Source organism: Stomoxys calcitrans, chromosome 4 (genome assembly GCF_963082655.1).
Source record: "Stomoxys calcitrans chromosome 4, idStoCalc2.1, whole genome shotgun sequence".
In the NCBI taxonomy this organism is placed as follows: Eukaryota; Metazoa; Arthropoda; class Insecta; order Diptera; family Muscidae; genus Stomoxys; species Stomoxys calcitrans.
The window spans coordinates 50,058,458-50,083,240 of record NC_081555.1 but is presented as its reverse complement, the minus strand read 5'-3'; the positions used below and the strand labels follow the sequence as shown (position 1 = coordinate 50,083,240).

At 40.2% G+C, this 24,783-nt stretch overlaps 1 protein-coding gene across 1 annotated transcript; it reads right to left on the bottom strand.

The window, feature by feature from the left end:
• Positions 1-12,852: 12,852 nt before the first annotated feature.
• LOC106093242 (syndetin) lies at positions 12,853-23,486 on the bottom strand. Its single transcript, XM_059367542.1, has 11 exons — positions 23,395-23,486; positions 23,088-23,312; positions 22,617-22,934; positions 22,355-22,543; positions 22,212-22,298; positions 18,130-18,711; positions 17,538-18,068; positions 17,356-17,466; positions 16,893-17,216; positions 16,717-16,829; positions 12,853-13,446 (listed from the first exon to the last, which is right to left on the bottom strand). The coding sequence occupies exons 1-11, from the start codon at positions 23,437-23,439 to the stop codon at positions 13,044-13,046; spliced, it is 2,928 nt and encodes a 975-aa protein (XP_059223525.1). The 5' UTR covers positions 23,440-23,486; the 3' UTR covers positions 12,853-13,043.
• Between the last annotated feature and the right edge of the window lie 1,297 nt (positions 23,487-24,783).

Here is a 24,783-nt window from a genome sequence, read left to right as displayed (position 1 = left end):
GTGTCAAGACCCAGGAACTCCGCGACTAAGATGGGGTGCGTCCACAGGGATCTGGGTCTGAGTCGAGTGGGTCTGGCCGGGCAGTTTAAACAGGTGACGTGTATCGTGCGGTCCCTGGTTACAATCGGGACATACATCTTGCACGTCGGCATCAATCCTAGCTCTGTGGGAATGAGGCGGCTGCATCTGCCGGAACGTAATTGAGCCAGAACCACTCTGGTTTGCCGGGGGAGGTCGATTTCTTCGGGTGCAATGGGTGGCGGTCGTTCTCCAAGGACTACATTCACCCGGTAGCCAATTACCGCGTCTGCTACCGTGTCTGCATGAATGTTGTTCAGACCCGCTTGATATGCCGCTTGATCTAGAGGTTCTCTCTTGTAGCGCTGGACCTCACGCTCTAGATCGTGTAGGCTTCTGGGCGGTGGGTATCTATCCACAAGATGATGATTTGGATGATTTCTGCGATAACAGCCCAAAAGGTATTGCTTAGACAGCATTTAGTTATGTCTTCGCAGTGGTAGGATCTTTGTCTCCTGATGGAGGTGGTCCACATGAGAACTAAGGAGACAGCCCGTCGCAGTTCGGAGGGCGGCATTCTGACAGATCTGAATATTATTCCACTGCGTGTCACAAAGTTGACGAGACCACACTGGCGCTGCATAACTTACCACAGACCGGCCAATTGCTTTGTACGAGGTCAACAAGGTTTCTTTGTCTGCACCCCAAGTGCTGCCAGCGAGTGACTTGAGGACCTTGTTTCTACTTTTGACTTTATTGCAGATTGCTGTGGCATGTGGGGAGAAAGTGTAGGAGCTGTCAAATGTGACGCCAAGTATTTTGGGACACTTGATGGTCGGAATCATTTCTCCATCGACCATCACAGTCAGCTCAGAATTCACCTCACGCGTATTTGTAGTGAACAGTGTGGCTGAAGATTTGGTGGCGGATATCTTCAGATTTCTTGCAGCGAAATATGAGGCAAGCTCGTTGAGGTAGACGTTCAACCTATCGCAGATGTCATCAATGGGTGGGGGGCCTGATGCCATGATCGTACAGTCGTCCGCATATGATACGATCTCTATGCGGTCTGGAGGAGGTGGGATGGATGATAGGTAGAGGTTAAACAGAGCCGGAGATATCACCCCACCTTGGGGAACTCCCTGTTTCACTCTACGGTGTTTTGACTTCTTATCCCTAAATTCCACAAATGACTGGCGGCCACACAGATAATTCGCGACCCAACGTTTCAGGCCTTGCTGGAGGGACGTGTTGGCGATGTCCTCAAATAATTTGGCATGGCTGACCGTGTCGAATGCCTTCGATAGGTCCAGTGCCACGAGGACCGTCCTATCACATGGCCTGGGTTGATTGAAGCCACGGCAAATGTGTGTGGTGATGGCATGCAAAGCTGTTGTTGTGCTGTGCAGTCTCCGAAATCCATGTTGATGCTCGGCGAATGGAAATTCTCCTACGAGGCTTGGGAGGAGTAATGCCTCAAGCGTCTTAGCCACTGGTGGGAGAAGGGAGATCGGTCTGTACGACTCCCCCAAACTCGGGTCTTTACCAGGCTTCAGTAGCGGGATCACTCTGCCCATTTTCCAGACATCGGGAACTATAAGAGTGTTCAATGACAGGTTAAGGACAGTGGTAAGGTACTCAACTCCAGGTAAATCCAGATTCTTCAGCATCAATGTAGAGATTCCGTCGGGGCCCAACGCCTTGGAAGATTTGGCGCCACGGATGACATTCGTAGCTTCGCCCACGGTAAATTGTGATGGCTGTTCATCGGCTCGGAGACCACGTATACGACGAATGGCTCTCCTCCTTGCCCTGTCTCTCTCGGGATGCACGATAAATTGACGGTTGAACAACCTGGGGCATCTCTTCGGATCAGTCACGGTTAACTCGCCAAAAGTGACTGAGGTCCTGTCGTCCCGTCTACCGGGGTTCGAGAGAGACTTAACGGTGGCCCACAGTTTGCCTGCACCGGTGCCTAAGTTACATTGCTCCAAGTGTTCCAGCCACAAATTCCGCTTATGTTCGTTGACTACCCTGTTTATTTCCAGATTCAGCTCGCTGATTCTGGGGTTAGCGGGGTCCATAGCACGAATCCCATCACGCTCGTCTGCGAGTACCACTGCTTGCGCCGGGAAATTGGGTTGCACTTGCGGTATTCGACCGGCTGGTATAAAGCGAGCGGCTACTGCGTTGATGATGTCTCGGAATTTCCTCTCGGCCACAAGCACATCAGAGGGGGGTGGCAGTTGATTGAAGCGGCGATTGGTATACTCTCTGAAGCCAGTCCAATTGGCCTTCTTGTAATTGATGAACGTCCGGCGCTTAGAGGTTATGAAGTCGGGTGGTCGGTCGATGGTGAGGATTATGGGGAGGTGGTCTGACCCCAAAGAGATGACGGCTTGCCAGGATACGTCACTCAGGAGATCAGGGGATGCGATTAAGATGTCTGGCGAGCTGCTGCACCTCCTCGTAATCCTAGTGAGGGCATCCTCATTCACCGTGCAAAACGTGGAGCTATCTATCTGCTCTGCCAAAGCTATGCCACGCTGGTCGTTACCTAGGGGAGAATGCCATGACGAGTGATGTGCATTAAAATCCCCCAGAACCAGACGACTATGGCCAGATAGCAACCCACTTATGTCGGGGCTGTAGGCCTGGCCATTAATCGGGACACAGCTACCAACCGGCGGTATATACACGTTGTATATCTCTATCTCGGCAGTACCAGACCCGACTGCTACCCCCATACATTCCATGTATGGGTCACTAGCGTCAAGCGCAGGCGAGATAGGTCTATACTGCACGGAATGGTGTATAACGAAGGCCAATCCCCCACCTCCATTCCTTGAGCGATCCTTACGTAGCACATTGTAGCCGTGACAACTGTGCAAGCTGCAGGTGTTAGTCAGCTTTGTCTCCTGGATCGCTGCGACCGATATGCTCTTCCGACTCATAAAATCTACAATCTCATCAATCTTGCCTCGCAGTCCATTGCAGTTTAACTGCAAGAACGATACACTTCCCGGCACTGGCCTGGCAATAGTAGGGCTAGGGTGCTGTCGTTGCATAAATTGCCGTACGGGAGAGGTCGGGGGGGTCACATAGTCCGACGACGGCGACGCTTGTCACCCACTGCTGGCTATGTTCGCACAGCACCTAGCGACATAGCCAGTATGACTATACTCCCGTAGCGAAGTTAGGCCAGAGCAAGAACGGAAATGTACCCACTCCAAGCACCGGTTACACCTCACCGACACTGACCGATGATGAAGGCGGTTCTGGCAAACGGAACAGAACCAGGGTCCGGGGTTCTTTTCAATCCCGGCACGGACCAGAAGCATACGGAGAAGGCACTCCGGGATGTGCCTCTCCCATGACGAAAATGACGAACACGTATACTGAGGCGGCAGCCCTTGCCGATGAAGATTCCATCGGGTCAATCCGGTGCGTACAACCGGCTGCCATGGGATTATCCGTAATTTGCAGTTTAGTGTAGTTCGGATAAGTGAAATTAATTATCAGTAAAACGGTACACCCGTAAGTGCAAGCGAATTTTCACGTTAATGTACTAATAAGGTATGAAATAACTTAAGTTGAAAAGAGAAATGCTCAGCAAAACTCTTTAAAAGTAAGAGATAATCACAAACGATGTATCAAAATAAGTTTTTGCAAATTTAGTTGATAACGCGAATTTATAAAATTTCAGATGGATAGGAAACCAGAAGTAACTTTTTCACTTTTGCGATTTCAGTTTCTTATAAAAACGGATTTTGGGATATAAAAACTTTTTCAGATTGGCGCTATTTACAGTTAAGCGATTTCCACTTAAACGAATTCAATTGCGTTATATAACACCATAAATTTATTGTTCTTTCTTTCAAGTTTCACTTAAGCGGAATATTTCACTTAAGCGTATTACAGTTAAGCGGTTTCGACGGTACATACATCTGAAATAATGGTGATTATAAATGAAAACATTTCATCTCAATAAAACAACAAAAATATAAACGATTATCATCACAAGGGACCAAGATTCAAACCTGAAACGGTTATTGCACCAGTAATATCAAGATTCCTAAGAAATCGATTAATGAATATCCCCATTGCGATATTAGCCCCTCGTGACATCGTGAGTGTTATTATTATGTAAATACCTGCATATGTATATGAAATTGAAACAAACTAACAATTACATTCCAAATCTACCTAAATAGATTTGGGCTATCTATTCACTCAAATTTAAGTTCCATCGGACCAATTTCGGTAGAAAAAGCCGAAAACAGCAACACTGCTCAACAATGTAGCCTTGTGAATATCACGATGTTTAAATCTAGTGCTGCTAACTACCACATTTTTTTGCCGCAGCGAAGTCGGTTAGCCTCAATCTATTATGGAACGTGATGTCGTGGAGGCTAGATTTTCCAACCGTCGGACCAAAGATATTCTACCTTCCTTACTTGACATTAAAGCCTCCTAGCACGATTTTTATGTTAGGTGCGGAAAGCTTTCATAGGCGTTAATAAAATATATCCTTTGCATTTTCTTCCTCGCCATCGCTTGGATCATGGGCACAGATAAGACTGATATAATAGAATTTTGTTTTTATGCGGATTGTGGCCAGTCCCTCATCTACCGTAGTAAATCTAGAAATAAATGTTTTAGTCTTTGACCAACCACAAGTCCACCACCAAACACATGTCTCGTATCATAGCAACTTTAGTACAACGCTTAACCTATTGATGCTGTTTTGGCTACTCTCCCAAACCATCCCACTTCCTGCATGGTCGTAATTGCTGTATTTTATTTTAGTACTGGATAGATTAGCCCTGAGGGGCAAAAATAAAACACAAAAAATGTTATCAGGGAAAGTCTGCTTGTTTGCCATGAGGTGCTAACGCCATTTGTCAACCTGTCAAAACAATACAAGGAAAAAAGTACAAATATTTGTAAAATTTGCAAAACATGTCAAATGAAATGTATTGGTTTTAATTGGTTGGTTTTAATTTAATTTTTCCATTCTGTAAGTGGCCGCACTCATTTGTGAAAAACATATCATAACAATCCATAACCTTGCCATCCGATGGATTCCACGTGATCTTCTGGGAGCACATTGATTCTGTTGCTCGTTGGGGACGAACTTCGATTGATAATATTTTGAAACTTTTTTCTGAGTATAATAAGTGATATAAGTTTATCTTCTAGACCCTCCCCTCAAACCTTCCCCATGTGGCATTTTTACTTCGATGATACCTTGAGTACGCATAGGAAGGACTCCCTCTGCGGGGTTTGGAGCCTCTTTACAGAGAGGTTTGCTGCTTACAACCCTGAAGTTTCTTATTTCACTGATGGCTCTTTCGATGGGGTCTACACGTCTTTTTCGGCCATAAGGAAGTCTTCGTCGTCCGATTTTGAGACTCTGATTGCATTGAGATTACCGGATTATACTGGCATATTTGCCGCCGTGTTTGCTGCGGTTTCGGCTGCGCTGACACATGCAGCGACCCACAGGGCAGGGCATTGGTCTGCACCGACAACCTTGGGGTTCTGAGGGCGATTCGCAATAATTCCAGGGCTACATTTGACTTAGTTTTTTTCAATTTTGCCGACTTCAGATATCACGCTTCTTTGGATCGCTTCTCATTTGGGCATAACTGGCAATGAACTCGCTGATGAGGCTGCTAGGACGGCTCTGCATTTTCCTCATTTTTCCGACCCACCTTCTCGTCCTTTTGCACTTTTGGCTTCTTTTAGAGCTCTTAAGAGGATAAAAGTCGTCAAAAGCTGGGAACAGTCGACGACTTTCTTCCGAAGGGTTAACCCAGCGACTTCTCGACCTAAATATTGTTGCAGTCTTAGCAGATTTGACTGCGTTCTTCTCGCCCGGCTCAAAGTTGGGAAGGCCATCTTCAAAACTCAACACAATTATGATGGTTCTGATCCAGTTAGATGTGTTTTTTTGGAATGCGATTCTCTTCGTGGGTCATATTGGGTTGCCCAAAAAGTAATTGCGGATTTTTAAAAAGAAAGTTAATGCATTTTTAATAAAACTTAGAATGAACTTTAATCAAATATACGTTTTTTTACAATTTTTTTCTAAAGCAAGGTAAAAGTAACAGCTGATAACTGACAGAAGAAAGAATGCAATTACAGAGTCCCAAGCTGTGAAAAAATTTATCAACGCCGACTATATGAAAAATCCGCAATTACTTTTTGGGCAACCCAATAGTTTAATGGTTTGCCCTTACTCAAGGATCAATGAGGACATTACAGTTATACTGGATTGCTCCAGAGCTGACAAATTGTCGCTTATACGTACATCACTTCGGGTTCACAGTATTAGTAACATTTAGTATTGAGATACCAGACTATTCGAGTCCTTTTATTTTCTTACGACTTTTTTCTAGCTTTTCGTATTTCCTAATATCGTTATATATCATTAATACGGCAACTGAATTCATGTATATTTTTTTCTTTTCCCATCTCGAATAGCTTAGTTCTTATTTGTATTGGATTCCAATTTTTATATTTATTTGTTAATTTTTGTATATAAGACTACTTCCCTAGTTCTACGACAGGTGCATATGGTCTACGTTAGACGGCACCTTTTTATACCCTACACCACTACTGTGGTGTAGTTTGTAACACCCAAAAGGAAGAGAGATAGACCCATTGATAAGTATACCGATCGACTCAGAATCGCATTCTGATTCGATTTAGCTATGTCCGTCAGTCTGTCTGTCCGTCTGTCCATGTTAATTTGTGTACAAACTACAGGCCGGCATGTTTTTCGGCCTAGAGACGAAGCCTATTGAAATTGGAAAAAAAACGTTTCAGATTTGGATATAGCTCCCATATATATGTTCGTCCGATTTATATTAATAATGCAATAAAATGTTCATTTGTTCCCCGATTCTCTCGAAATTTGGCAGGAAGAATTTTTTTATGACTCCCGACATTACTGGTGAATTTCATAGAAATCGGTTCAGATTTGGATATAGATCCCATATATATGTTCGTCCAATTTGCAGTAATAATGCAATAAAATGGTCATTTATTCCCCGATTCATTTGTTCCGAAATTTGGCAGGAAGGATTTTCTGAATTTCAAGGAAATCGGTTCAGTATTAGTTATAGCTCCCATATATATGTTCGCCAGATTTTGGGTAATTTGCAATAATGTTGTCATTTGTCAACCGTAGTTATTACAGTTTGAACATATTTTTGCTCGCCGAGGTCCATCAAAAATGGTTCAGAAATGGATATAGCTCCTACATTGTACTTATAGGGTAGGTGTAGGGTATTGTACAGTCGACACCGCCCGACTTTTGCCCTTCCTTACTAGTTGTTAATATTTTGTAAATTTAGTTTATAAAATATTTCATGAATAAATAAATAATAAAATATTTTGGCAATCCTGACAACAGATGTTCTGCATAAGCCTGCACTGGTTATTTATCCAGAACTTCGTTGTGCTGAATAGATGTCATTTTCATAGAAATTTCTTTGTACTGCACTTTAAAGTACTAAAATAAAACACAGCTAATGTCGACCTTTTACTTTCTCTGTTTAATATGGTTCGGACATTTCATGTGTAGATTTACAAATCATGGTCTCCAGTTCATTTGCGGGCGTCATCAACATTAGGTTAGCCTGTTTTTCGAGAGTATTTTCTATTTGGGTTAAAAACTAGTGCACTAAAAATTTTAGGTTTGTGTCGCAGTTGATCGTCTAAACATCCAATAAAAGGTGTATTTTTAAAAGTTCCTAAACAATGAAAGCGTGAAAAGGCTGTTTCCAAAAGAAATATATTCTTTATTTTTATATTGTTTGGTTGTTATACATAAAATATATTGATGAAATGTAATCTGCATATCTTTTTTTATAGATATCTTTTTTTTTCTTTATTTTGTTACAATTAATACATTTTTGTGTTTTGAGGATATTGTTATGTGTATATTTATCAATATATTTAGTAAATTATAATATGTTTTACTATTACTTATGAGTTTTAATATTATTTGTCCGTTTGCTCATTTCTTAGTAGAGAAAAATAGTAATTAAAAAAAATCAATATCAGGTAAAACAAAAACAAACAAAAAAAAATAATTTAAAATGTTGTAAAATTAAAATAACTATAGGTATTAAGTAAAAGTTGAGATTGATAGAGAGAGAGAGATTTCGATTTTTAGATATTGTGGCGCCGGGCTTTAGGGATGTTATATTCGACATGAACTTACCAAAATCTAATAAAATTAGTTTACAATAACAATAATTTAAACCTTTGTTCAACTTTTTTTGTTTTTGGCAAAATATGCCATTTTGCCAAAAAGAAAAATCTTAAATACAAAAATTGTATGCCACAGATATTTTTTTATCACTATTTTGAATAACTTAATTTCGAATTTTGAAATATGCAAGACTTAACTGTGCATCACTAGCACTTGAAAGACCGCTCAAATTATGTATGAGGATATTCATATTGAATTTGGTTTCACCATAGATTCATTCCTGACCAAACTACAATAAAATATATGACACTATAGGCAAATAAATATTCAGACCAATTCTTAAAACTCCCTGGGAATTAATTTCTCCCCCGAATAAAATTCTCCTATTCTGATTGAATGGGGAGAGGAAAAATTTGAGAGAGAGAAATTCGAATTTTCGAAAACAGCTGTTTTGTTTCAGCTGTTTTATTTTGGCTAAACATTTGACTACTACTTTTTGGAAAAATAAGCAAAAAAAAGTTTAAAGTTTGTTAAAATTATTTTCAAACATGTTTAGTGTTATTTTTGTACAGCCCAATTCTGAAAACTCCCTGGGAATAAACTCCCACGGAATTAATTTCTCCCTCAAATAACATCCCCCTATTCTGATTGATAGGGGAGAGGACATTTTTGGGAGAGGGAATTTCGAATTTTCGAAAACAGCTGTTTTGTTTCAGCTGTTTGATTTTGGCCAAACATTTGACTATTATTTTTTGAAAAAAAAAAAACATAAAATGAAAAAATAAGCAAAAAGAAGTTAAAAAGGTTGCTAAAAAAGTTTACAAAAATGTTTAGTGTAGCTTTTGTAGAGCTTGTGTTAAGTTTTTCATATTAATAGTGCACAATAATGGCCTACAGCTTGTCACCATATTGCTGTGTTGTGACAACAACTTTCCGTTGGCTAAATTGGATGCTTCCAGAGTGGTCTAATAGACAAATTAATTGTGTCGTGTTGTCCCTGGTTGCATGCGGGCCACAAATCCTGCATGTTGGCGTGTTTCCTTGCCAAAAGGAGTTAAGGTGGCTGAATCGTAATAAAGAGGTTTGCTTCTCCCTCGTCGTCATAAATGCTGTGTTGGTCTGCCTGAAGATCTAATCGACATTTCCGGGCGGCGGCCTCTTTTCTTGGTGGTTGGGACGGCTGCTGGACATAGTGCTACCGAAAAGCGACTTATGGATTTATTTCTTCTCCTGAGGAATAAATCCGATATTTCGTTTTTCTTTTGTTCCAACATTCGGTTGCAAAGAAACAAAGCAAATACGAAAAAATGTTCGAACGAATGCCCGAATCAAAACAGAAGGGGAAGACAAAGCAGAAACCCTCTCTTCTTCTTTCTCACCCTCTTTGATGGTGAGCTCTCTGCCGCCATAAGCAACACAAATACCATTACTGTAGAGAAAAAAGACCTAAGTAAGAAGGCAGCCAATGAATGAAAGCCGAAATATTGCTCTACTAGCCACTGATGCTCAAAGAGCGTAAGAAAGAATAAGAGCTGGCGTTAGAGCCCAATACGGGATGACGAGTGACAAATTTTAAAGACACAACATGTTTGAATTGCTTACGATATTTCGTTTTTCCTTTATCCCAACTTTCGGTTGCAAAGAAACAAAGAAAAATCCGAAAAAATGTTCAAACGAATGCCCGAATCAAAACAGAATAACCCGAAAATGTTGCAACCCTCAATGTGATTCCAATTGGAATACATGGAAAATGTTGTGTCTTTAACGCGACTTATTTTACGGTACGGGGAAGACAAAGCAGAAACCATCTCTTCTATTTCTTATGCTCTTACTTCCCATGCGTTGAACTTTGTTTTTGAACGTTGCGTTAAAAAATGCAACTCTGTAAACAAATCAAACAAAAGCAACACGCAAAAGTCAAACAATTTTAAACAATCTACATCATTTCGAGAAACAAGGCACAATTAGGACGAGCCATAGATAGCTTCCCGAAACTTCGCACGTAGCGTTTCGACCTAGCATTTACCAGCAATGAAAGAGACGTGAAGTTAATAGGCTGTTAAAGATCTCATTCCTTTGAGAACCTGTTTGATTTAGCGGTTGTGAACATTCGCAAGTTATTGGGCTTTTTAAAGCGATCTGGATGGTTCAATGGTAGGAACTAGAAGGCATCTTCCCTCTTCTGTTCCTGTGGTATCGCAATGAACGAAAACGTCGAAGTGAGTCTGATGGCAGGCTGCCACTTAAACCTGACCTAACCATAGGATGTGTGGTATACTAACATCGCCATTCCGCTTGTAACACATCGAAATATTTGTCTAAGATCCTATAAAGTATATATATTCTTGATCGCCATGACATTTTAAAATCGTTCTTGCCATGTCCATCCGTCCGTCTGTCTGTGGAAAGAACGCCGAATTTCGAAGATAAAAATTTGTACAATTTTTGTTTGTTTCTCTTTCGAGACGAGCTCAATGATCGGAGATGCAAATGGAAAATGAAAGCCAAAGATAGCAACACACACCAACCACTATGGGACGCGTTTCGACTTTGGTTAGAAGACTTTTTAACCATATTAGGTATGATAGCTTCAAGGGCCGTGAGTTGGTATGTTGTATTTGAATCGTATCAATAGCGAAAACGCATCTATGATACAATTACCACATTAACCAAGCTCGACAACCTTGCTTATTAGCTGTACTTTTCCCAATGCTTGTATTTTTGTGTAATGACAGACATTCTTTCTGTGACAAATTACCCTTCTTCCGTACTACACATGATTTTGCGCATCTGTTGGTAAAAATATTCTACAAATACTTCCTATTAGTGTAGGTCGTTTTGGATTGTAAATGGGCCATATCAGTCCATGTCTTAACATAGCTGCCATATAAACCGATTTGGATGAAATTTTGAATGAGTCTTTTGTTTCGACTTCCAACAACTATGCCAAATATGGTTCAAATAGGTTCATTAACTGATATAGCTCCCATATTAACCGATATCACCATTATACTTCTTGAGCCTATAGAGGGCGCAATTTTTATACGATTTGGCTGAAGTTTAACACAACACAACCCTTCAACATGGGTGCCAAATAAGTTCTGAATCGGTCTATAACCTAATATAGCTCCTATATAAACTGATCTCTCGATATTACTTCTTGAGCCCCTATAAGATGAAATTCTTATCCAATTTGGCCTTCTACTATGGTCTCCAACATCCAAACCATGTATGGTCTGAATCGGTTAATAATCTGATATAGCTCCATCTTCTTTTCCTCTTCTACCTTCTCAGAACGAATCTTCGATCTAATCCAATCTAATCTAGATTTTCGAGGTGATCGCGATTTATATTTGACGATAGCGACAGTAATGAATTCTCCCCAGTATCAGTCGATTTATATGAAATCATATCTGGCGATCGGCAGAGTTTTGGTCCGAATGTATGGTCGTGACAGAGTTTTTGGATACATTAATTTTCTGACACTGCATCCTTGACAACGTTGTTCGGTTATGCGGCAGAATGGGTAACTGAGGTATTGAAGTATTTTTGCACTCGAATTTATGTCAGATAAAGTCAATTATGAAGACCACCACGATGTTAGCATTTCATCCTTTGACGCTGAACGCCTGGATTGAAATCCTGGGGTGAACATTACACAATCTTCAGAGGTGCATATCCCTTCTTAACGCTGGCGAGGTGTCACCCTGCGGCATGGCGTTTGAAATCGACTATAAAAAAGAGCTTATTGAGCTTAAACTTGAATCTGAGAGCACTTATGTAATAGCATATTCGTGGGAAAATTTGTAATTTGCAATTCAATAATAAATTTATGTCAGAAGACCCTAGTTTAGTCTTGTGAAAATGATCTCTCGCAGCATAGCCCCAAGCCACAACAACCAACGTGTTTCGTTTTTAAAAGACCAAAATTGAACTACTGAGCTCAAGGTATGGATCTGAATTCGGCATTGTCTTGTTTGAAGAACACAAGGAAAAAGAGTTTTAAAAGACTCAATAAATCCAGACTGAATTCAGATTATTGCAGTTATTCTGTAGCAAGGGCTCATGATTGTGTTTGGAACTTAATTACAATAAAACTGTATGGAAAAGGTAACGTGTGGTCGAAAGAGAAATTCGCCATATTTTTGATTGATTTTGGCAGAATGAAACGTAAATCAATCGTCAGCCAGACCTTCAGGTGGAGGAAACCCTTTCAAAGCTTAGTGTCAGAAAATGTTTGGAAAGAAATGCCCCAAGTTTGAATAAAGGATAACAAATGTTCAGTATGGAAGAAACCAAATTTACAATACATTTAAGAGATAAATAGGTGTGATTTTCTTTTCACATTTTTGTGTGTGTTATGTTCAAAGAGTTTGAGTTATTCGAGAATTTTCAATAATAAAATAAAAAAAAGAGATCCCAGATAATAGAGTATAGAAAAATATCCAATAAATAAAATATATGTACGTATAAGTAATATTAACAACAATTATTGTAAATAATTAACAATTGATAAATTAAATAGTATCAAATTAAAATGGAATGTTTTGTAAAATCAGTATGAAAATATATATGTTTGTATGTATGTTTATCGAATATTGTTATAATAATACGTTCATCACTATAAAAACAAATTGAGAGTCGAGAGTCTAATGTAGAAAAAATTAACTAAGTATCGGTTAAATGAAATATTTTGTTCTTACTTATGTGATCGGTAGCTTGTTTCAATTTCCGGTGCAATTTACAAGGACATTTGTGCACTACCACCAAAACTTCTGGCAATAGAATCATTTTATGCTTAACCTGAGTTCGAATTTGAATTTGCTGTACTTGGTACTCCATTCGCATTCGTAGAAGTATTCGCAAAACTCACGTTTAGATTTGATCCATTTTGGGTTGACGTAGTACCCAAAAAATTGAGTAGTTTTTGTCTCGTCCTTTTATCACTTACACAAACGCATTGGATGAGATTCGTAAGTTGTTTGTTGGAATATTGTGCTGGTTCCACATTCTTTTGTTCTACAATCCATTCCTCAAATTGTTCATTAGAAAAATAGTAAGCCTTTATGAACATATCCACAAATTGGCGATGATCGGAAAATTTTTGATTCGATATTAACTCAAATATTGACATGAAGTTGGTAAAATCAAGTTGCATGAGCGCCCGTCCACCTGCAGAACATTTCTTAACATTGGAAAATCTGCAAATATAAGATATGCATAGATTAGTCGAAATTTTGTAGTATTTAAGAAAATAGTCAAATATTAAATTATCTTTCCGCCACATGTTGAGAATATAAAAAAAATCAGTGTGGTTCAATCCAACCTCTTAGTATCTATGATACTGGCGAGCCACGACGTACTTCCTGAAATCCGGTTTGGCGGAGTAAGAGCAGGATGTGGAAACTATAAAAGATTTACTTAATGCGTATCCTGCACTAAAAAGCAGAAGACTTTAGATTCTTATTTCTTAAAGAAATTGTCAGAATTATCGGATGTGATCACTCGCCATTTATTAAGGTTGTGTTACATACATGAGCATCCGAGTGTGTGAGCCCGCCCGTATAAGCTTTTTGGGTTGCGATGTTGGTGTTGTGGCCACAATTGTATGCGGAGGTAGCCATCAACGTCAAGCTACATAGGTGAGCAAGCTCGTTCCGGTCCATAGGACGGATTGCCTCGGGAAGGTTATAGCCATTGGTTATTTAAAGGCGCCAATAACTAGCCTTGTCATATCTAGCATGATAGGCATTAAGTATTTAAGTAAGTAAGAGTAGGTGCCGCCCGTCCTCTCACTGAGACTCTCCACCCGATACCGCTGTTTGTGTGTTTTCAGTTTCACATACAACAAGATTTTAAATCTTATCTTATCCGCGTTTTTTAGATGAGGGTCTCAGTGGGGGTTAGGTGGCACTGACTCTTACATAAATACTGATTGCTATTAACAAGGCGAGTTATTGTGCCTTCAAAAACCAATGGCCAACATCAGCGTCTGTTCCCAGGAGCAAGCGGCTTGCGATATTGAGGGATACTTGCGATCCCATATAACCCATGCGGTAGGGGCGATACAGGCCTCAGTAAACAGAACCCAGAAAACTATAAGGATTGCTCTGAGAAATAAAGATAATAAAAAGAAACGAAAAAAGGATCATGATCTGAACCTAGAATGTCCGGACTGTTTAAAAAGAAAGTAGAGATACGCACTAGCGGAGTACAAGGCAGATATTAGCGTGTTACAGGAAGTGAGATGGACCGGGAACGGCGTCGGAACACCACCATGCGGTAATGAACTATAATATAGCTGCCATAACACGAGGTATGAATTTGGCTGTGGATTTGTGGTTAGACGGAGACTGAAACATAATATTTCCACCTTTACTCTGCTAGATGAGAAGATAGCCACAATCCGCATAAAAGTAAAATTTCAAGATTTCCCAGTTCAAGAAGTAAGAAATCACGTTGTGGCATTCATCCAGCGTGTAAGAAATACGATCGATCCAAGGAGCACATAGATTAGAATCGTTACCTTCTTGTAGCCACGGTTGCCAGATTTTTTCGAGACAGACCACCAAAATTGCAAACAAATTACCCCAAAAAATTCCCAATTAAAGTGTTTTCCCCTAAGAAAATAGCCTAATAAAAAAAATATAATGATAAAGTTTTTTTTATAAAAAAAATTGTTATGCCCACAACCAAAAGATTGGCGTATTTTAATGTTGTCATTGTTAGTAATAAAAAACACTTCGTGCAAAATGTCAGTCGATAACAGTTGCGGCTTATAGGAGCTCAAGATGTCAAATCGGGAGATAGTTATCATATTAGGTTGTGAACCGATTTGGACCATACTTGGAATGATTTTTAGAAATCGTAACACTACGAGCTTGGAGATACGTTTTTTTTACGGCGTGCTCTGTCTGCGGACCACTTTCCCAATATTGCGAATCTTCCCGGCCATCCAGGTTTTTTCTTGGACTGATTTCCTTTCCCGAAGAGGACAACTATCTTCGAAAGACCACACCCCACCCCTGTATTGAGTTTCTCGTCCCTGTATTGGCTGATGTTTCAATACTATGACATTTGCCTATTTTAGTCTTCCAAATCTTAAGTATATGGGCTTCTTCTGCAGAGTTCCACACATGTTCGAAAATACGTTTTTTAACCAGACCTTCTGCTTAGGACCGATGATCTGGTGGAATCCTACCGGATGCACTGCCGATATTGATGACTGCTTAAGTCAGTTCATCTCTGACTCATCCTTATTATCCTTACCATTCTCAGCGACCATCTTCCCTTTCCGTGGTGGCTGTTGCCTCCTTTTGGAAGTCAAAGTCCTCCATGATGACTCTGAGCCCGTGCGCACTTTCTTCGTTCCTCCAGAGCACTTGAAAGTGATGAGCTCTTTTTCTTCTTCAGCATTGTAGCAGTGTTATGCTATTCGGAAGATCTGATTCTCTTTCCAGCTTCCGTAGAAGTGCTTGGAATGTCAGTTCCGTCCCTTTCAGCATTCTGCACTTTCGCCCGATTGCACTGCCGGTACATAGTCCTCTGTCACATTCGTCATGCCCCGGATCGCTTTCTCGGTCTGCTTGTGAGCTTGGCAAAAGCCATCGCTCACTTCAGCCGTCATCCCGCTGTCCTCATCCTAGTACCAAGTACCTATTCCGAGATACGGATATTTACTTTGAGAAGCGAAATGAAAACACGTCCGCTCCACTCAACTGCTTCAAATTTACTATCATGTTTTTAAGTTAAAGTAAGAAGTATTTCAGACCCATGGTAGAATCATATTTTGATTTGATTCTAATTGATTGCTTAATTCGATTCTACCATGTTTCAGACTATGAGAAAAAATAGTTATTATTTTTATCGCTTCCTCTTTGTGCTTTTCGGTTTTTTATGTATAGTTTGCCAAAGAAATAAAAGAGATGACGTCTTCTGTTAACGACGAATTGGAGAGAAGCATAATCGTAAGTACAAACGTCCACAATTTAAGAAATGCGTTGACATACACTAAGCGAAATTTTCGGTTCGGATACCGTTACCGAAAATTTGGCTTGCAGGTGCGCATCTCAAATAAAATATTCTTAGCGTAACAGAGTGACACAATAGGCATTGAAGAATTTTTTTCTTGCGACTATAAACGAAAATGTTTTCTTCAATCCCGGCACGGAGCAGAAGTATGCGCAATAAGCTCCAAAATGCATAGAGTTTATTTGGGCCTATTTTTTTCTTTGTGACTTATTTCATTGGCTTTTATTTCGTAGAGCCCTTTCCGCACGCTTCTGGCCCGTGGCGGGTTTTAAGAGAACCCAAGCGTCCTCGCCGTCGCACTTTGTGAACCCTCCGACTTCTCCCGTGCGGCAATATACGCAACAGCAACACCCCAGTCCCATAATGCCGGGCCAGTGCCGAAAAGTGCATCTTTCTTGGAATTGAATTTCAAAGGGCTTATCTTATCGGAGAAAACTTACCCTTCCACAAGCAAACGTGTAGCGACATGAGCCAATGAGTTCCAAACCTGTTCAAAAGGTATTGTTATATCCCTGGCGATTTCTTCCAATCGCATGGCAAAATTTTGCACGTTCTGTAATTTAAAAATAAACCTAGTCAAATTATACTAAGAAACTATGAAAAATATACCACGCACTCTATTCATTATATCGATGTATCCATTATGCTGAAAGCTAACATGATTGACATCCCATTTCACTTTGGACATCATTGTGAGAATGGCCGGCAGGTCGAAAACTCGCGATGTCACACACGTGTAAACGGGCCGAGCCAAATCATGCATAAAGCAAATGTATTCGAAATATGTGCTTAACATCGGCCTATCTTGCATTGGCAATAAATGATTCAAATAGCTTTGTAAAATCTGAAATTGTTGAGTCATACAGTGGCCGCTTTCCATGGCCACAATGCGTTGTGACAGCCCATACAGGGTGTCGGGATTTGCTAGTTCATTGTTGATCTGCAATGAAATAGAATATATGCATATAAATAAAAAAAAAAACAAATCTCAGCGAAAAACTCAATGTTAATCCAATTTCCAAAATATGCATCTGCTCATACCAATTTGCTATTTCTCTGCATAAGCGAAACTAACTTACCAATGATGAGAAATTCAAAGGCCATATTTTAATGTTGGGAATGACATTTTGCCTGACGAACTCCAGCTTTTGTTCCAATTTCTGCGAGTAGAAAGTTTCCATTTGAACAGGCTGAAAAAAAGTTATGGGGAACTATAAGTTGTATTGCTCAGAGCGAATCGAAAATTTCTGTCAAAACCTACCGCATCTTTGCCGAAAATTTCGTGTACAGCATAAGCGTAAAAGTCTATCAACTCCAACATACTGGCCACAATTTTCGGTGAGATACAATGCAAAAGTTTGCACATTTGTAAATAACGGCCAATGCAGCGAAAAACATTTAAGGTCGTGTTATTCACCGTAAGCTGCTGGCCGCCGGCTCCATTATTTCCAGCACCACTACAATCATCATAGTCCTTGCTCTTGTGATCATCCTCGCTTTCTTCTTCACTGAAATAGCATGAGGCTTCGTCGACAATACCCGAAAGTATATCCTCCTCAAGCATGGCTACATCTAGACCGCCATCAAACGGAGAACTCTTCTCACTAAATCGTAAAAAATAACCATAGGAACCATATATGGAACTTCCACCGTCTTGCGAGTGCACCGAAACTAATTCATCACAATTATTGCTAGTGGGAGAGTTGTTGACCGACAATGAGTTGTGATTTTTGGCTGCCATACCCGGTGGCGACTTATGGCGTCGCAGAGAGTGTCGTATCGAACGAAATTCCTAATTAGACATTGAAATCTGTTTAGTTTCTCTATAACAACTGCTTAAATGTCTAGCTTACCGGCAATTGCAAAATATTTGCAAATGAGTCCACAACTGTCCACGACTCATTGTCCAAAAACAGACAGATTTCCTCTAGGCAACACAAGTGATAACGTTGAAAAAACTCCTCACTTTGCAGCTGCATGGTTTCGATTAGTTTATCCGAATTTTCATTGCAAAATTCCTGGCCCACCTTTTTAAGTCTTTGTATTACGCTGAGCACTTGTATGAACTGATCATATTTTAGGGCATTCAACTTGGAACTTTGCAAAAATGTACAAATTTTCGTCAATATATCGTTCCATATGCGCGATTGTCCCTTTCTTAATTTCTCTTGTATATAATTATCGGGCGAATCGGGCATATCGAGTGGATACAATTTGTAGTTTTGGTGCCATATAACAATTTGGTAGTACGATGATAAAATTGTCCAAACAGTTTTACACAGACTTATCAAACAGGGTATGTATTTATCAGCCTCCACTTGATCGCATAATTGTTCGTATAGAAGTTTAATGTTCTCGTCCGCATTGGGATCGTTGTAACCGCGAAGTACCGAGTTTACTGAAGAATGGATGGCAGAAATAAAGTTGATGTGTAGCTGCAAAAAAAAAACAAAATCAATTTATAAGACAAATTTGAAAAAAATAAGAAGAGTTGATATTTTTTAATTCTCAAGGAAAGAATGCCGTGGATATCATTGTTTTTTTTTTTATTCGACTAACATGCGGGGAAACACAGAGGAAGACTTGGGCAAGATACTTTAGATTTTCCAAGCATAGAAGACATGGGACATGCTATCGAAGATAGTTCTCATCTTCGAGAAAAGCAATCAGGCCAAGAAAAGCCTTGGATAACCGGGGGGATTCGCAAAAAGCGGTAGTTTATACGGACGTGTATTACACTCGGCTCAAGGAATACAACAAAATAATCAGAGGGACAAAACGTGGCTCCTGGAAGCTTTTCTGCGAATAGGTCAATAGCGTTAATGACGCCCCACGATGAAAAAGTTCCGTTTAAAAACCCGTGTCCAAACGGACGTTAGTAGACGACATGGGGAGGACGCAAAGACAGCGGAGAGCATGTTGAGACTTTTTTTTTAATTTGCTCATGTACGACTAAAACACTACAAAACTATCAATTCATAAAAATTTTACTTAAAAATAAATGAGGAATTAGATACTAAAAATGATGAAAACGCATTTTCCACAAGATGCGACGGAACTTACACAATTTAAGTCACCCGGGCCTGATGGAATATTTCCAGCGTTACTACAGAAGGAGCTGGACTCCCTGGCACCCCACCTGGCCGCTATTTTCACAGCCTGCGTAGGACTTGCATATACACCGGAAGTCTGGCAGTAGGCAAGGGTGTTATTTATACCCAAGCCCGGCAAGCCAAGTTATGCGTCCCCTTGGCAGTATGCATTCACATCGAGGGGGCTTTAAACAATGTGAGGACCGACACACCAAACCAAGGTCTTTAGAGACTGCGTAAACCACATGCTAAGCAACAGATGGATAAATGTTGGGTCCCACAACTATGGGTGGCAGCCGGTTGTACGTACCGGATTGACCCGATGGATTCCTTCATCGGGAAGGGCTGCCGCCTCAGTGTACAACACACTGCTGCAACAACAACTATAAATAACCCTATCTCATGGCAGTCGGTTGTAAGTACCGGATTGACCCGATGGAGTCCTTCATCAAAAAAAAAACAAAATGAACCTTTTTACGAATGCTGACTGAGGAGGGATTTGAAGCCGCCTGAGTCGCAGACGATGGTATAATAAAGGGTAATTTTTTAAGAGCTTTTTTCATAGAAAAAAAAACAGAAAAATGCATGAAATCTTTATTTTAAACGACAGTACGGTCCATATAATTTGGTTTAGGTTAGTTAGTTTGAAAAGAGGGCGCTCCTATAGACATACACCTACAGAAAATGTAAACTCGAAAAAGAAAACCAGTACCCTACACATGCTATCACTTGCCGCACCGATTTAACATAAGTGAGCTCGTAGTCCTATGTGTCCCGTCATAATACCAATAGTTATACTGACCTCCTTCTTACTTATTTTCAGTAATCGTCTCGTCTTCTCACGATCTGGATCCCCCCATAGGATTTTCGCCGTCCTACTGACTGTTTCGCTGTTCCACAGGGTTGCATGTGCATACGTCGCCCACACCCTTAACTCGCCCACGCGCTTTACTCGTCGACCCGAACAGCTTCGATTTAACCAAGTTTATTGACGGCAGTCCTCTGGCCTTCACCGCCAAATCGTCTGCCCTTTCATTCCCCCTTACTCCGTTATGGGCTGGCACCCAAACGATGCGAATTTTGACATCCTCAGAGAAGGCGTTAATCTCCTTTTTACACTGCAACACTGTTCGTGACCTTACCGTCCTGGTTGTTGCCCTTATGGCAATTTTACTGTCCGTAAAGATGTTCACTCTCGACGTCCTCACGTTAGCACCACACCACCTCACGCACTCCGTGATCGCTCGGATCTCCGCCTGCCGGATCGTATTATGGTCAGGCTGTATAAAACAGATCTCAGTTCCTGTGTTCTCAATGTAGACCCCAGGCCCACTCTGTCCTCTAGCTTTGCTCCATCCGTGTAACATGATCATCCCGACGTCCATATAATTTAATGTTTGAAGATTATTTCACGCAAATGTTGACCGTGACTGCGCCTCACGGCTCTATAGAAGTAGTTTACTGGACTGCGATATAGAAAAAGTGCGACGTAAGGATAATACAACAGGTTCAGAGAACATTTTGTCTTGGCATGCTCACTAGGGCACTGAAGACTATTCTAGGTAGACGGCAAGTTGGCAGTTAGGTAAGTGTGGCAGTGTATTAATTATACAGACTCACATAGACAATTTTAGTCCCTTGTGATACTACAGTAGCGAAAGATCAGGCCTCTGTTGTGAATCGAATCTGTGTTGTACATTGTGACGGCAACCCCTTGACTTCATAGTCAAGGAAGTAAGAAGGAGATCTGTATAGCTTTCGATTTGCCCAAGAACATTCCATTAAGAGACAAGGGCCCTGTTCCTTAATGGTTGTTGTTGTTGTAACCTCATTTTCATGTGCAGGTGGCGGTCCTCGTCAAACTCCTGTAGGTGAGCAAGCTCGTTTCGGTCCAAAGGAACGATCGCCGCGGGAACAGAGTGGCCTTTGGTCATTTAATGCCGCCAATAACTCGCCTTGCCATATTAAGCATCATAGGCACTCAGTATTTGTGCAAGAGCCGAACCCCACCCGACCCTCACTGAGACTCTCCGCTCGATACCACTATCCGCAATCTGTGGACGCTCCCAGAAGCTCGCAGCTAAGCTTCTCGTGATAGCAAAGAACACCACACAGATCAGATCTCAAAGCTTCAGCTTGTGTGTACACACAGCTATCCCTTGCCGGGGTTTTTTAATGGTGGCTATCCCCTTCTAATGCTCGCCACATTTGTGAGGTGTCGCTCTGCGGTACGCCGTTTGGCCTCAGTTATAAAAAGAAGGCCTCTTATCATTGACACTCGGGCATCACTCATTGTTATGTGAGAAGTTTGCCCCTGTTCCTGGGACATGGCATGGAGAACAATTAAGGATTTTTTTAAGTAGCACTAATTACTGGCTTAGGTGTATGTCCAATGAACATTCTCAAACAATGGACATTGTCCATAGTGGCTTGGGGCGAATTAATATCCGCGCCCTATCCTAACACGCGGGGGATGTCCCCTATATATGCAGTGCATTGCATTGGCGAGTGTAATGGAAGGGAAAAGGAGGGTCATTCGTTTAGACTTCTGGATGCCATAGTTGGTGGGAAAGACATTAGACGGAAGTCTAATGCAAGGACGAAAAGAGAAATATGTCCATAGTACATTGAACGGTCAACAGGACCATCTATTACAAACGGGTTTGAATTTCTGGAAACCCCTGCGCATGTTCTTTCGTTGCTGTCTCAACAAAGACTAAAACAGAGAATAAGAATTGGTGTGGGTTGCCATCAGCGCTACCGTAAGGGAATGGACATCGCTGTTTTAAACCAACATTTTACGCTCATTTGTCATAATACAATATATGGTTTGTATCACTCACCTGATCCATAGCAATTAAAGATTTGTTCAGTAATTTATAAGCTTCTTGCAACTTGGAATATTTTCTCATATCAAAATTTAGAATCATCTGCAAATTGAAGGTTTCATAAATGTATTTACATTTCCTTATTTGGGGAAACTTACCTCATTTAACACTGTATCCAATTGAAACTCTGTTAACAACAATGTTTCCTGCAACTTTTTGTTTAACGACTCAACACAATGCAAATGATTGTACTCTGCAGCGGAGTCTTTACAATTTAGCAGTAATGAAATCGCTGCTGAATAATTACATTCAGACAAAAGTTTTTGGACTTCAACATCTGTAGATTTCTAAAAGTAAGAAAGTTTATAAATATGTTGGCGTATTTGTTGTAAACATTTGTAAATGTGCTGAAATACATACCAATTTTTTAATGGCCTGCAATGTGCTTAAAAGTTCCTTAAGTATCTCACGTTTACGATAGGAGGCTAATATCTCTAAACTAGTAGTTGTTAAATTTTGCTTTGCATAATTTAAGTACGAACGAGCCTTGCGACAGGTCCACAATGATTCTTCCAGCTCTTTTTGAGTTTCATTGATTGCGGCAAATTCTACATTGCAGGCACTTCGTTGTTCCAAAATATTGGACAAAACTTTTTTAGACAATACCTTATGCTGAGTACGTAGTTTAAGCATAGTACTCTCAATCAATGCATAGTCAACCCCATTCGCCAAGACATTCTTTTCGTAAATTAAAAAAAAAAAATTAAATATTAAAAGGAGTTATGTCTTAATATATAAACAACCATGCCAATGAATATACTCATGTTTCCCAAAAATCAGTTTCCAACATTATTGTAACCTCCACCCACCACACTAATAGTGATCCATTACCTGAAGTTCATACATTGCTGGATTGCTGTCTGCTTTGAAGTAATTATTAGCTATACTTTCCAAAACTTCCTGGTCAGATTTTTGTGAACAATCGACCTGGTCACATTCATCCGCCCCATCTCCTGTTGTAGCGACCGAAAATCCCGTCTTTTGACTCTCAGTTACAGTCTGGATGAAATGATCAGAGAATCCCATAGCAGGGATTTTCATATGGTTTCTACTCGCCTAATAGAGAAACCGAAAGAATTACCATATATTGGAGAGTTAGGAAGGTGCAGTGCAATTCTGCACGACGAAATTCACGTACCTGTTTGTGCAATAAATCCATAAATTTTCCTTTTATTCCATCCATCTTTTATAAACTCTGCATGTAACAATAATAAGTAAGCAAAACCCCAAACCCCAATGCATGACAACTAGCGTTGCCACTATACTAAACATTTTTCAAAAATCCTACCAAATACCCATGGTACAATTAAGAGGTAATGCCCAAAGAGCGTAAGAAAGATAAGAGCTGGCGTTAGAGGGCAATACGTGATGACGAGTGACAAAATTTTAAGACACAACATATTTGAATTGCTCACGATATTTCGTTTTTCCTTTATTGCAACTTTCGGTTGCAGAATAACCCGAAAATGTTGCAGCCCTCAATGTGAATCCAATTGGAATACAATAAAAATGTTGTGTCTTTAACGCGAGTTATTTTACGGTACGGGGAAGACAAAGCAGAAACTCTCTCTTGATTATCTTACGCTCTTTGGTAATGCCAATGGCACAACAACAAAAAAAACTACCCCCAAAGAAACTACCTTGATTGGCAAATGCCAAAAAATTCAAAGATCAAAATGGTTTTTTAGAAATAAACATTGTTTTATAGTGTGATTTTTTAAGAGCTATAGGAACGTTTTTCAAAACAAAACACATAAAATTCAGAAAAGTGCATAAATCTTTATTTGAATCGATAGTACGGTCCATAAAGTTTAATGTTTGAAGATTATTTCATGCAAATGTTGGTCGTGACAGCGCCTCAAATGGTCTATCCGCTTAGTCCAAATTCGACATACTCTTTCCATCATTTCGGACGGTATCTCACGAATAAATGCTTCAAAGATGTCTTAAAATTCGACTGAGCTTTAATATAACCCAGGCCGGGTTTGACGGTATTACAATGTCAGATTTTTGTTCACTTTATTGTTATTTTCTTTCTCGCATATTCTCCGCTCGTGCACACATCAAAGAGCGTAAGAAAGATAAGAGCTGGCGTTAGAGGGCAATACGTGATGACGAGTGACAAAATTTTAAGACACAACATATTTGAATTGCTCACGATATTTCGTTTTTCCTTTATTGCAACTTTCGGTTGCAAAAAACAAAGCAAAATACGAAAAAATGTTCGAACGAATGCTCGAATCAAAACAGAATAACCCGAAAATGTTGCAGCCCTCAATGTGAATCCAATTGGAATACAATAAAAATGTTGCGTCTTTAACGCGAGTTATTTTACGGTACGGGGAAGACAAAGCAGAAACTCTCTCTTGATTATCTTACGCTCTTTGGCACACATACGTATATGGCTAAACCAAAGAGCATAAGATCTAATACAAGAGAGGTTTTCTGCTTTGTCTTCCCCGTACCGTAAAATAACTCGCGTTAAAGACACAACAGTTTTATTGTATTCCAATTGGATTCACATTGA

What these genes read in the sequence shown, in the direction of transcription:
- LOC106093242 (XM_059367542.1), bottom strand. Translation starts at nt 23,439, where the DNA reads ATGGATGGAATAAAAGGAAAATTTATGGATTTATTGCACAAACAG. An exon ending in TGGATACAGTGTTAAATGAG is followed by an intron (nt 22,299 to 22,354) that starts GTAAGTTTCCCC and finishes TTCAATTTGCAG; the next exon opens with ATGATTCTAAATTTTGATAT. An exon ending in ACATCGATATAATGAATAGA is followed by an intron (nt 16,830 to 16,892) that starts GTGCGTGGTATA and finishes TTTAAATTACAG; the next exon opens with AACGTGCAAAATTTTGCCAT.